Source organism: Paramisgurnus dabryanus, chromosome 20, assembly GCF_030506205.2.
Source record: "Paramisgurnus dabryanus chromosome 20, PD_genome_1.1, whole genome shotgun sequence".
Classification (NCBI taxonomy): domain Eukaryota; kingdom Metazoa; phylum Chordata; class Actinopteri; order Cypriniformes; family Cobitidae; genus Paramisgurnus; species Paramisgurnus dabryanus.
Genome location: NC_133356.1, coordinates 3,332,628 through 3,346,856, shown reverse-complemented (window position 1 = coordinate 3,346,856; position 14,229 = coordinate 3,332,628). Strand labels below are relative to the sequence as shown.

The window sequence follows — 14,229 nt, the reverse complement described above, 5'->3', positions numbered from 1 at the left end:
ATTCTCCTTTCGGTGCATCCCTTTAAAGTACAAACTGACCGGTAATATCTTTTTGAAAGCATTTTTTTTGGAAAACATTCCCATCCCTCACCTTCCATGACATAGACGAGGGATCCAACATCCCCTTCTTTAATTATACAGCTGTTTTTGTCATAGTCCACTGGATACATACAGTCCACTATCTCCTGGATCTGAGACATCTCCAGGTTCTTCATGAAGTCATTGTCCAGGATAGCTGACTTGATTAGTTCCTTAGATCTGCACAGTAAAAGAGTTAAAGTTAAGGATTATTCAATACAGAAAAATAGATGGAATAAATCCACTGTGAGAAACAGATTAATACATTTTTGGGAGATTTTAAAGAAAAATCAAGACTGAATACAAAGGGTGGCATCATAGATGCACACACAGATACATAGATTTAAGCAATTAAGGCCCGGTTTCACAGACAAGGCTTTGGTAAAACCAGGACTAGGCCTTAGTTAAATAAAGGTGTTTAACGATTTTTTTATAAACATGCCTTTAGAAAAATATGTTACTGGTGTTTATCTTGAGAGAGAACAATTACCCTGGCAAATTTTAAGATCTATACATGCAAATTATTTTCAGTTGAGGCAGCTCAAACGTGTTTTAGTCTAGGACTAGCCTTAAGCCTTGTCTGTGAAACCCAGGGGTAAATTTTACAGACTGTGAAATGCAAACTATGTTTTTTATCTGTAATGCAATGCTTTGATTTGCCAAGAACATGACAAAAAAATGTTAAGATTATTGAAGATTTTAATAGAAATTCAAAAAATTATCATCTTGTGTCCCCATTTTGATGGAGACAAACTGACACTAATGAAACAACTAAGATCAAAACAAAGTAAGAAAAACCTCTGAGCAATAAATGTTTTATCTGAGCCTGCAATTGTGTGTTGTAAATGTTACTGACATTATGCACTTTTAAATGTTAAAATGATTAAATGAATAATGGATTGATAAATCACAATTGTTGTGGGGTGCGACCTTTAAAATCTGCTATAAATTTCATTATTATTGTTATGAAACTTCCTCCAAATGTTTCTAAAAAAAAGACTTTCATTGTGACAGCAGCTCTTCTGTTTTTATTGACATTGACTGATGCCAGACACACAGCGTAGCTACTAAATCCCTTAGATGCTTACCTATGATCCACTCTCTGTTTACATTACACATACTCGCTTCACCATCAACACAAACAGAGACTTTTAATATTTCGCCAATACTTTCTGTATTGCATTTTTCATATCTGATGCACACGTATAAGATGATCTTATCACTCAGATGACAAAAGGAAGTTATCAGTTAGACTAAAACTCCTAGATGTAGCCTAAGCTGCTAAAGAAATAAAACATAATGAAATAAAAAATAAAGCCTAAATAATTTGGTCTTAGAAAAATTTGATAAAAATTGTTGTAGTTCATTTAGGAATCTCTCTTAACATTTTAATCAAGGGGTAATCTTCCAGTCTCTCTCATGAAGCAAACACAGAAGTGATTTAAACTGCAATCAATCGACTGGCCGCTAAAGACTGGCTCCATAGGTCAATCCCATAGGGGGTCCGTGGTGGTATTACGAGGGGCCTCCAAGCATTGTTTAAATTCAAAATTATATTTTCGGAAAAATTAAATTGGGTCTCAAACAAAAATGCATTAATAGGCTAATAACAGAAATGATAAAAATACATATATAATAATATAAAACTTTTATAAAAATGTAAAAAATAACGCGCCACCGCGCCACCTCACGTAATACGTCATCACGTCAAGAGGTCACGGATGACGTATTGAAACTACACCCCAGTGTTTACAAGTGTGGAGAAAGAGGATCGTTCTGATGTTGTTGTATGTCGGATGATACTAATGAATGTCTTTGTGCCAGTTTATTGTTTAAAATGGTTTCATATATGTAACACGTGACCTTTTGACGTCATTACACAATTACGTAAGGTCGCGCTGGCGCGTCACATGGTTGTGGTTATAAGTGCATATTTTTATTTTTATTTCCAAAAATGACAATCGTTTCACTAGATAAGACCCTTATGCCTCGTTTGGGATCGTTTAGAGTCCTTTGAAACTACAATTTTAAACTGCATTAAAACTGTTAAGTGTTGGGGTCCAATAAAGTCCATTAAAATGAGAAAACATAATATCTTCTCGACTGAACAAAGAAAGACATCAACATTTTGGATGACATGGTGGTGAGTAAATTATCTGGATTTTTTTTTTAAGCAAATTTACTAATCCTTTAAGGGGTCCTTGGCCTGAAAAAGATTGAAGACCTCTGCCGTAGACCCACCATGTTGAAAGCCGTTCTTTACAGCAGAAATAAATGTTTAATAAATGTGTACAGCCTGGAAAAAAAAGTGTTTTTGGTCTATAATGCTATAATTTTGACAACTGTGAGGGAGTGAATATTTTTGTAACTCATCCATTTTTTAATTATGTAAAGCCTTAAAGTTCTGCACAATTAGGGGCGTGGCCACTTGAGTGACAGGTGGATTGCCCGCTGTCACAACCATAAAGCTAAGTGGGCGTGGTCTTAGCAACCATGCACCTCAGGTCCACCCACGTTCCGCCTCTTTGCCTATTTTCGGTTATCCATGAGTAAAGTGCTGCCAAGATGGCAATGACAGAGTCCGCCAACTTGACCTTTAAAAATGCTCTTCAAAAACGTACGGGTGACGTCACGGTTTATACAGTCTATGATTTTAACACATTGATTTCATGACAAATATGAGCACAGATTGTGTGATGGTTGAGATCTCTTCTGAATCTTTAGAGGGGTGAGATTACAGTCTTTTTTTTCAGAAGGAAATATACTGAGACATGCTTTATTTGCTCTTTATTTGATATTTTTTGTTTTACCTACATCAGCATTCTTTCTGTGCCATAAAAATATAGCTTGTAAACTTAAATTACACCTATGCTAGATGTGTATGGATAGGCTTATGTAATCATGTTAGACTTTTTTATATGTCTGTGTGTATTCTGGAGGACATCATCTCTCTGGTGGAAGAGTCAGGGGAGATGTTTTATATCCAGAAGTCCAGGGATCGCTGGCCTCATTTACAGCAAATGACCTCTGAAGCTCAGTGTGACCGCCTTCCCTAACATCCAAAACACATCAACCTCTGTTTGACTTAGATTTTAACTCGCTGCCTTTTGTAGGAGGATATTCACATCACACATGTCTACAGACTGCCTCCCTTAAAAGGACAAAGTATGCTAAGGCTCAAAGCTGAGAAAATTGCAGTAAGTTGTGGACTTGGAGACGTAACGGCTGAACTATTGTCGTGGTATCCAGATGCTGAAACCATGTGAAACCATAAACGTATATAACACAGAAGGACAGAATAAATTAGTTGGTAACACTTTACCATAAAGTTGTATTTGTTAATGCATTATTTAGCTGACATGAACTTACAATGAACAATACTACTACAACATTTATTAATTATATAGTTCATGTTAAGTGCATTTATTTATATTTTATTAAAATCAACACAACAGGTTGTACAGTATCTGTTAACATTAGTTAATGCACATTTAACTACTAACATGAACAATTGTTCATAAAGATTCATAAAAACTATTTTGCTTGTAAGTTTATGTTTTTTTTTTTACTACAAATACAACCTTATTGTAAAGTGTTACCACAGAATTAGTCAAATTTATGGAAATAGGAATGGGAGAGGGAACTTTCCCGAGGATAGCTATTAATTCACAAAAAGTTTTTATTGCATTCTCAATGGAGAGCAATAATTGTTAATTTATTGCTGTTCACCAGCATTGTTGGTGTCATTATCAGGTGTCCTAACTAACTTAACCAGCAAGAATCCCTCAGTTATCCAGCTTGGCCACGTTTAGGGCCGATTCACACCGGCTGCGTGGCATGAGTGTCTCAGCTGCGTGGCGTGTCCGTTTTTATGTAGGCTCCAATGTTAGCAGGTTTGACCGTGCACACCGCCTGCATGACACGCACGTCTCAGGCGTGGCTCGAGCGGCGCCGAAAACGCGCGCATGCTAGGAATAGGGCGGATGCCTATTTTTCACGCCACACGCAAGCATCTTGGAAGCGTCAGGTCAGTTTATTAATAGGAAACATACATGTATACAGAATAGGCTAGCAGCAACAGCGCCGCGTCAGAAACGCTTCTGTTAAGCAAGGGCATAGAAAAGCCACGCAGCTGCCATGCGAAAGACACGCAACAGACACGCTACGCAACAGACACGCCACGCAGCCGGTGTGAATCGGCCCTTACATGCACCCTCATAATGCGATTATAATTGGATTTCGGGAATATTGCGATTATACTTTACCTCACGTATACAAAATACTTCAATAAAAATAATGCGATTAAGCTCATAATCACAGCAAGCATAATCGTATGCCGTTTTTAATTGCAGTATGCGGTCAATAGGGCTGTAATGATTAATCATGCAAATGTGCATTTTCTCAATGAATTAATTTTAATGAATTACAGTGAAATCCCGGCACATCCCAAAGCCAGGGGGAGCTCCCGTGCTGAAACTCCCTTTGTGCCACAGAAGAAGTAGCATTACAAACACAATTCCAGAAAATGTCTATAAGAATATTTATATCGCTGTTCTTCAAATTGTTTCAGGTATTTTCATGATAATAAAGAATATTTTGAATGATTTTGTTTAACGAGTGTTGCTTTTTTAAATGCACGTTATAAACGACTCCAAATCATAATGATTTGAGATTGATAAGAACTTTCTACTGACCAAATGCCGTAGTACACGCACAATCTATGCGATTCAAAATCGATTCTGAATCGATTTCAAAGGCATTTTTAATGGGACACGCAATTAATCATTACAGCCCTAGCGCCCATGTAAACACTTTACGTAAGGAATAATTGACAACGGGCCATTGAATTATACGAAAATAATGCACACCCACAGTGTAATAATGCACGACGCAAATCAATTATTCCTCTTATACCACGGTTACCACAGACATTGCTCTGGTTCCTATTTTTAAGACGTTTGACAGCTTAGGTGTCCGATTTACAGAAAAATAATCAACACCCATGGAACATTTCTCAGCCAATCAGAATACAGCATACAACAGACCCGTGGTATAATAAGAAAATAACGCACACCCAAAGTGGTAATGCGTCAGGACGCGAATCGGAGCACTCATTTGCATTTATAAAAGGACACACCCAAAAACTGCTAATTTTTGCTCACACCTACAAAGTGGCAATTTTAACATGTTATAATAAATTATCTATATGGTATTTTGAACTAGAACTTCACATACGTACTTTGGGGGACACCAAAGATTTAATTGACATCTTAAAAAAGTGTTGTGAAATGTCCCCTTTAAGCGCAAATTCGTTTTAAACTCGGCATTAGGAAGTTTTTTCCTGATGTCAATACGACCCGCTGTCAGCAGTCTGCCTTAATCCAGAAACAGCTTAAATAACACAACAGCAGTGTATAGAGGTTAGCTTCAGTCATGTAAACATCATACTGCGATTAAGTCCTTACTCTGATTATTGGAAATAATCGCATAAACGTAGTCAGTGTAGTTTTAACCACAATACCAAGAAACATGACAGGGTTCAACAACACATGACAAACTCATATCAAGATGTCAAAGAGTCCAATGGAGTCATTCATTTTAAAGTACAAAATACCTCAGACTGTCAATATATCAGAGACATGCTCAGAGAAAATATTTCAATCAGAACTTCAAAACCATTCGATCAAAAACTTCTGGTCTTTCATTATTTGTAACCTATCAAATGTCACTGCAAAGGTGAATGGTTTGATAAAACAGAAAGACGAAGATGGAGAGACGTTCAAATGTTAGGAATCTTGATAATTCAATATCAGGTGAAAGCAGAGTACTTGTGTTTACTGCTAAGACTAAACAAAAACAAAATGAGTAGCAGGACAGATTAATGATTGCAGAATGTCAAGCAAGAATAAAGACAAATGTTTTATTTTTTCCAAAAATAACAGTCATCTTCCTGACCATGCACAGATATTCAACCTTCTTCCAACACATTTTTACTAAGCTTTTAGACTAAAGCAATATTAATGTCTGTTTGTTCATCTGGCAGCCCCGCAAAAGCTGTTTTGGCAGCTATTCACTAGTTATTTTTCCTTAAATGATCATAATCATTCCTTAAGAAACTCACAAACTCAAGATACAAGCAGAATAGCAGAAGACAAGACACAAGGCTTAAAGGCTTTGCTTGTACAAAACAGGTTGTGTTGTAAATTAATACAGTGTTGAGCTGTCAAATTCAGATACACAGCAGATGGGAAAAACCACGCTGGTCTGAACCAGAACAATGATGTTCCTGTGATCTCAAACCACTAGATGCAAATGAATTAACGGAGAGCTGTTTGTGTTTAGGCAGCAGGTTGTAACACAAAGTTTTTTTTGTGTTTAGGTTGTGTGGCCCTGGTATTCTCTTTATCATTTAAAGCACAACACAACACACTTTTGTGTATAATAAGAGATGATCACGTATGTAAATGACATGAGCCAAATGATCTCGATCCACCTGCTGCATGGTATCATGCTGCTTTGATAAGCAAATATATTATCAGTATGTTAAACAAAGCCGTTATTAAACCTCACCAGTCTTTGGTCATTTCAGTCATTTCGTCCCATCAGCATCACTAGAGCTGCTCATCATTACCGGTTCAAATGTTTCTGGGGAAAATCTATTGTGGAGGGTCATGAATGATATGCTTCTGCAAATGTCAATGAATGCCATTTTAAACAAAGCGTAATGAGTTCGTTTGTGTTTTTGCCTTTTGAGTTTTCGAATTTACATGATACTGCATCCATTGCGTTACCATGGCAACCACATCTCCCACCATCCAACTGTCCTTACAGTAATATGTACTTGATACTATCATCCAATAAATCACATGACCTACTGTAGTTTCTTATACTGTTTGCATGATACAATATTGAAAGGGAGTTATAACAAGACAGAGCTACTCTATTTTACACTTTCAGAAAAAAATGGTCCCTAGCGGTCTCTGAGATGTTACCCTTTAAAAAAAGTACAAGTAGTTTTTATTTTTGTACCAAATAATGCTTATTAGTACCTCAATGGTTCACATTGGTTCCCCAGTGACAGCATGGGAAACATTTTTTTGACCATTTGTACCAGACACTTAGGTTACCATGGTAATTTTTTTCAGCTATTCACTCCAAATTATCATTTTGCAATGGCAACCTACAATTCAAATGCGTGTCAGTAAGATGAATTATTGAATGTATAATAATGTAGCCGAATTAAGAAATTAAATAAGTGATGTGCTTCTATGAATTAATAAATTACATAATATAGTAAATAAGAGATAGCTAGCATTACGCGTACTTACTATTTCTACGCACTAGATGATACTTGTATAAGGCAGTTTAAGTATGCATTTTGGTGCGCAGTACTTAAACAGTGTAATTTAAATATTGATGGTTCGTATAGATTTAATATAATGTTGCGTTTGAGGTAATTAAACGTAATCTTTCTTTGCTACATTTAATAATATGAACCTACTTTGCGCTCTTGGGGACGATGGGCAGTGTCACGTGACTCAGCTGTTGGACGTTTGCGGGTTCGGCGCTGATCGCCTGCCGCTTGGTGCGCTGATGCTCGTGCAGCTCCGGACTGTTTTGGACCTGTTTGGTCGCTGGGCGGATCACGGAGCGGTACTTATCCAGCTCGTTCTGTAGTTTCTGAATGAGTTCGTCTTTTTGGTCCAGTTCGAGCTCCAGTTCGTCGATGAGCGCGTCTCGCTGCCTCAGTTCTTCAATCTTCTCCTGAAGCGCGTACTGGAGGTCGCGTAAAGTCCCCATCATCATCCCTTTCGATCCGAATAAATCCCAGCAAATCCTCACAGAACTGCACTTTTAATCACTTTGCGGAGAGGAACGAAATCTTACCCAGTAAAATAGGTCCTATTCTATTCTTAAACGAACTACCAAACTAAACGAACATGTGGGAAAAAGCTCGTTCTCTGTATCCGTCTGAAAAAGAAACGGCTCTGACATGCGCGTATCCCCGCGCGCTCGCATGTAGTGACGTGATGAATGAGCGGAGATTCCTGGGCAGTCAGAACGCACGCTTAGCCCTCCCCGTGCCCTCCTTCGATCTCAACTTAAAAACATTTAATAAAACTACTGTTCCAACAGGTTCATGTCAGATTTATGTTGAGCTACACACAACAGCATTGTATCAAAACGCAGAAAAGTTCCCAAATGGTTCTTTGTAGAGCATGGTTTAAAAAGAACCACAGAATATTGCACAAAAAGTTTTATATATATTTATAAATGTTTTATTCTTTATAGTGAAAAGAGTTTGTAAGAACTTGAGACCATTTGGGAAACAAAAAAAAAATGCTTATATCATTGCTGCCCTATTTGGCACCTTTATTTTTTAAGAGTGAAGTATAGTTAGTAAAGAAAAAGTTAGTAAAGAAAAACATTAGTAAGAAGCAAGCATGTCACACAGTTAAGTCAATTTACAAAAGCTTGATGAGTTTGATGCTGTTTTAAAACACTGCATCTAAATAATTTTTGATGCTGCGAAATTATGTGCTTTAATTTAAAATTAAAACTTAACATAAAGCACTATAGAGATTGAGTTATTTGTTTAAATCTGGGAAATGCTTTATGCTTGGAGTTACCCATACAAGCTCCTATAACTAATAAAGGACATAAGGCGCCCTCTGGTGTCAGAAAATTAAAGACTGATATTGAGCAGCAACAAATCAGAATTGATTGTGCGTTGATGTTAAATTATATATATATTAATATATTATATAATATTGTTAATTTGACATTGTCAGATAGTCTTTGTGATATAATATGTCTATGTTGTGTAGATGATGGGGCCTCATTTTAAAATCTGCTTAGGGCTCCCAAAAAGCTAGAGCCAGCCCTGGTTAAAGGGGTCAAGTAAAAAAAGTAAAGTAAGTCTTTGGTGTCTCCCGAGTGCTTATGTGAACTTTTAGCTCAAAATATCCCACAGAAAATGTATTATAGCGTGTTAATTTACAATTTGTAGGGGCCAGCAAAATGTGCCATTTTTGGGTGTGTCCTTTAAAATGCAAATTAGCAGTTTTGCTGAAATTGAAACCCAATTGTGCTGATAATTATTTTTTGCCATGGTTGGAAAGTGTATAATGAGTAGGGATGTCCCGATCAGGGTTTTTTGCCCTCGAGTCCCAGTCACTTGATTTTGAGTATCTACCGATACCGAAAAAACTGATCCAGTATGTTCCTAATTTTTAATTTAATTTCATCTTATTTTAACATTCAACAACTCTGTGAACAAACAGAGCACTTCTGTAGCATCTCTGTAAAAAAAGTGATGACATGCCACCTGCGTTGCTGTTTCCGTGTGGAGTTAAAAGGGTCTAACTCTGTGCCTGCGCATAACTATAGATGTGTTAAAAAATTATGCAAATATATACAGTATATATGTACAGGGGTTAAATTGGGATTTGTTTTGTAAGGGGGGCTCTGGTGGGAGGGGTAACATGTATAATACTGATGACAGCAAAGCCACTGGTGTGTTTCAATGACATTTTGGACCTCTGATGGGATTTTATAAGTTTCAGCTTTAAAGCTGTGCCACAGGTTGACCCAAACTTCAAAACCTGAACTTGAAATTATGCAAATCTATAAGTCTGACACCCTATGTGCATTTGTTGCACATGTTATTATGACCTATTGATCAAACTTTGAAGGAAGTTATAAAAATCAATTCTAGGCATAAGATAGGCTACCCAAAAAGACTCAATTAACAAGAAAAACAACATACTGATTCAGCATTCCCTAAGCTGGTCAACAGTTAGTAAAACAATCACTATAATTAGGTCGTAATTGATTTGTATAATCAAAATACATTATTTTATTAAACTATACCATAAGTTGTATCCAGTTATCTAGTTTACATATTGTAATGAGATGAGTGACATGGCTATACATACTTTAATACTTTGTTTCTAGACTTCTATTAAGTTTTTTCGACCCAAATTAAACCCATGTATCCGAGTCCCGATCGAGAGGTAACGTCCGATTCCGATTGAGTCTGAAACCACGTGATCGGAAATCGGGCCCCGATCACGTGGTTTCAGAGTCAATCGGAATCAGGACATCCCTAATAATAAGGGACAGTATTAGTGTAATAAGACTTGCTACCTACATCACCAAACAGGCAAAATCTGAATGACCTAACTTTTCATATGCTGGCAGAGAATGGTTTACCAAAACAAAGTTACTGGGATGTTCTGTTTCACATTTTCTAGGTTGATAGAAGCACTGGGGCACTTGGAAAAAGTCAGATTTTCACGCTATGACCTCTATAAATAGGAGCGCTGACCTTCACATTCCAGTCTTATAGCTGGTAGAAGTATAAAGGTTAAATTTTCACAGAATGTTCTTTACATTATGTAGGATGATTTTATGTAGTTTTAACATACAGGGTCATAAATCTCAGAGGATCAGAGCAACACCCAACAAGTGAGAAATAACAAAATCAATGTATTTTTCAGGTATATTCCTCTTTTCTAATGCACTGTATTTTGGCCCATCATCTCTATCTTGCTGTCACTGCCCTTGAAAGAACCTCTCCCAGGAAAACAGGCTTTAAATTTCACCTCTATAAACTCTTCCTGCTGGGTTCTTCCTCTGTGGATCGATGGAAAGAGGATCTGTTGTAACATGACTAGTGTGGCTGCTCGCTTCTGCCACAGACTCTCAATTGCCGCCATTTTGTCTCTTTGGAGCGCTTTTTTAGACGACATCAACAAGATGTTACAAACGATAACTCGATTGACACAAATGTTTGCTCAGGAGATGAGCCCTCGACAACTCAGATTAAATAACAATGGACAATCTCCTGTGAAAATCAACATTACTCTTGAGTTAAAGTCGCAATGAAATTGAAACGAAAAACTAATTTTTTAGGGAATATTGTGTTATTTTTTTACAAATTACTTATCTGTGAGATTCTGTTTTTTTTTATTCATGTGCTCTCATAATCTTTCATCAAAAACATAAATCTCCTCAAAAGGATCTCTCTTTACTTCCGATCATATGGTGTGACAGGTGGGCGGGGTCCGGGAAAAGATTGCAGCGATTAGCAAATACCTACATGAACCAACTTCAAACGATCCAATGACTTCTTGATAGACAAATTCAAGTCCAGCCCTGCCTTCTTTCATTTCAGAAGCCGTTTCACTCGGATATACGTCACAACCACAGGGAAAATAAGATGATCGCTACTTCCGTTTTATCGATGGCGACTTTAAAAGTGTCATGCTTAAATGATGATTATCTTCTCATTCATTACTCTGTTGCAAATGCTATGCTGTCAAGACTTTTTATACCGATGAGACAACTGTGCATCACAAGTGTTCGCTGGATTTGAATTCAAGCCTTTTACAATCCGGATGATCACTTTAACATTGTAATCATATAAGGAAAGTGTCTGATTGATCTTATGGTGATTGACAGTGCCTCTCCATCACTAGCAAGGTGCTACAATCTTAAAAATAAGGTACAAACCCCAAATCTAACCCCAACCCCGAGCGACAATGATTTGAAAATAGGAAAAAACTATGAGAAAACAATACATAAAATGAGACAAGAAATCCGTCGGAGTGACACGGAAAATACATCGGATAAAAGCTGAATTCCTTGACATGGACACGGAAAAAGTGATCAAATGTTTTGTGACTATATAACACGGATTTCCGAGATCATGTTGCAACCAGGTATGGTTCCATAAAGAACCTTTAACATCCACAGAACCTTTCTGTTGCACAAAAGGTTATGAAGATTTTTTCAGGAACTTTTACCTTGAAAGGTAATTTTTTGATGGTTTTGCTTTTGAAATTTAAGAGTGTAAAGAAACAAGCTGGCAGTTGTTGTTTTTATTACACTCCTAAGAATAAAGGTGCTTAAAAGGTTCTTCACAGCTTTGCCATAAAAACATTTTTGGTTCCTCAAAGCACCACTTAGTAAAAGGTTCCTAAAAGAACTGTTTTTACATTTTTATAATCTAAAGAAACTTTTCACTACATAGAACCTTAGAAACAGAAATGTTGTCCAGCTGTTAAAGATTATATATGGAACCATTCAGCAAAAATGGTTCTTCCATGGCATCATGAAGCACTTTTATGTCAAAATATTTTTCAGGAACTTTTACCTTGAAAGGTTCTTTGAGGAACCAAAATAGTTATTGAATGGTTTTGCTTTTAGAACATTTAAGAGTGTAAAGAAACAAGCTGACAGTAATTGTCTTATTACACTCCTAAAAATAAAGATGCTTAAAAAGGTTCTTCACAGCTTTGCCATTAAAAAACATTTTTGGTTCCTCAAAGAACCACTTAGTAAAAGGTTCCTAAAATAATTGTTTTTAACTTTTTATAATCTAAAGAAACTTTTCACTACAAAGAACCATAGAAACAAAATGCTTGTCCAGATGTTAAAGGTTCTATATGGAACCATTCAGCCAAAAATGGTTCTTCCGTGGCATCATGAAGCACTTTTATGTCAAAATATTTTTCAGGAACTTTTACCTTAAAAGGTTCTTTGAGGAACCAAAATAGTTATTTGATGGTTTTGCTTTTAGAACCTTTAAGAGTGTAAAGAAACAAGCTGACAGTAATTGTCTTATTACACTCCTAAAAATAAAGATGCTTAAAAAGTTTCTTCACAGCTTTGCCATAAAAAAAAACATTTTTGGTTCCTCAAAGAACCACTTAGTAAAAGGTTCCTAAAATAACTGTTTTTAACTTTTTATAATCTAAAGAAACTTTTCACTACAAAGAACCCTAGAAACAAAATGATTGTCCAGATGTTAAAGGTTCTATATGGAACCATTCAGCCAAAAATGGTTCTTCCATGGCATCATGAAGCAGTTTTATGTCAAAATATTTTTAGAAACTTTTACCTTAAAAGGTTCTTTGGGGAACCAAAATAGTTCTTTGATGGTTTTGCTTTTAGAACATTTAATAGTGTAAAGAAACAAGCTGGCAGTAATTGTTTTTATTACACTCCTAAAAATAAAGATGCTTAAAAAGGTTCTTCACAGCTTTGCCATAAAAAACATTTTTGGTTCCTTAAAGAACCACTTAGTAAAAGGTTCCTAAAATAACTGTTTTTAACTTTTTATAATCTAAAGAAACTTTTCACTACAAAGAACCATAGAAACAAAATGCTTGTCCAGATGTTAAAGGTTCTATATGGAACCATTCAGCCCAAAATGGTTCTTCCATGGCATCATGAAGCAGTTTTATGTCAAAATATTTTTAGAAACTTTTACCTTAAAAGGTTCTTTGGGGAACCAAAATAGTTCTTTGATGGTTTTGCTTTTAGAACATTTAAGAGTGTAAAGAAACAAGCTGGCAGTAATTGTTTTTATTACACTCCTAAAAATAAAGATGCTTAAAAAGGTTCCTCACAGCTTTGCCATAAAACATTTTTGGTTCTTCGAAGAACCACTTAGTGAAAGGTTCCTAAAAGAACTGTTTTTATAATCTAAGAAACATTTCACTACAAAGAAACAAAAAGGTTGTCCAGATGTCAAAGGTTCAATATGGAACCATTCAGCCAAATTGGTTCTTTCCATGCCGTGGCATCAAGAAGCACTTTTATGTGTACCAGGGACAACCTGAGGATCTAGATAATGATGCATCATAAAAACACAGTCTGTTAATCAGCGTATGGTCTCAGAGCATATTAAATCACAAACCCTCTGCTTCTTCCATAATGAAAACATTACAATCATTAGCACATCTGTCATCCTTCACATCATACACCACAGTGACAAACACATACTCTGCTCAAAGGGTGTTTATCCCTAAAAAGCTAATTTAAAGACGATTAAGATGTTTTGGTTATTAGTGATGGCCCTCAAGTTATGTACTGAACAGATAAACAACAAAGCACTGCCCTCTAGTGGCCATTACTGCATGCAAATCAAATGTGAGAGGATGCTGCTAATAGTCTGTTTCCCACACAGAATGGATACAGGATTTATACAGAAGGATGGATGTGGCTCTAAGGAGATCTGCTGAATATTGTAAAAATGTATTGATTTAAGTTTTACTGGATCAAATGACAATGATGGTGAAGAATCAAAGCAAAAAGTCTATATTTTGTGAGGTAAATCCTTAGAAAGTCTACTGTCAGATC

At 36.3% G+C, this 14,229-nt stretch overlaps 1 protein-coding gene across 5 annotated transcripts in view; it reads right to left on the bottom strand.

The window, feature by feature from the left end:
- The window catches only part of prkg1a (protein kinase cGMP-dependent 1a), a 143,089-nt gene that overhangs the window by 87,422 nt on the left and 41,438 nt on the right, over positions 1–14,229 (bottom strand). For 3 of the 5 annotated variants that reach the window (XM_065296053.1, XM_065296052.2, XM_065296051.2), the window contains one exon: positions 92–258. In XM_065296053.1, coding sequence (XP_065152125.1) covers positions 92–258 — 167 coding nt within the window. Of the gene's footprint in view, positions 1–91; positions 259–7,579; positions 8,081–14,229 lie in introns of those variants that run through there. The other 2 variants (XR_012335555.1, XM_065296050.2) reach the window with 1 other exon arrangement.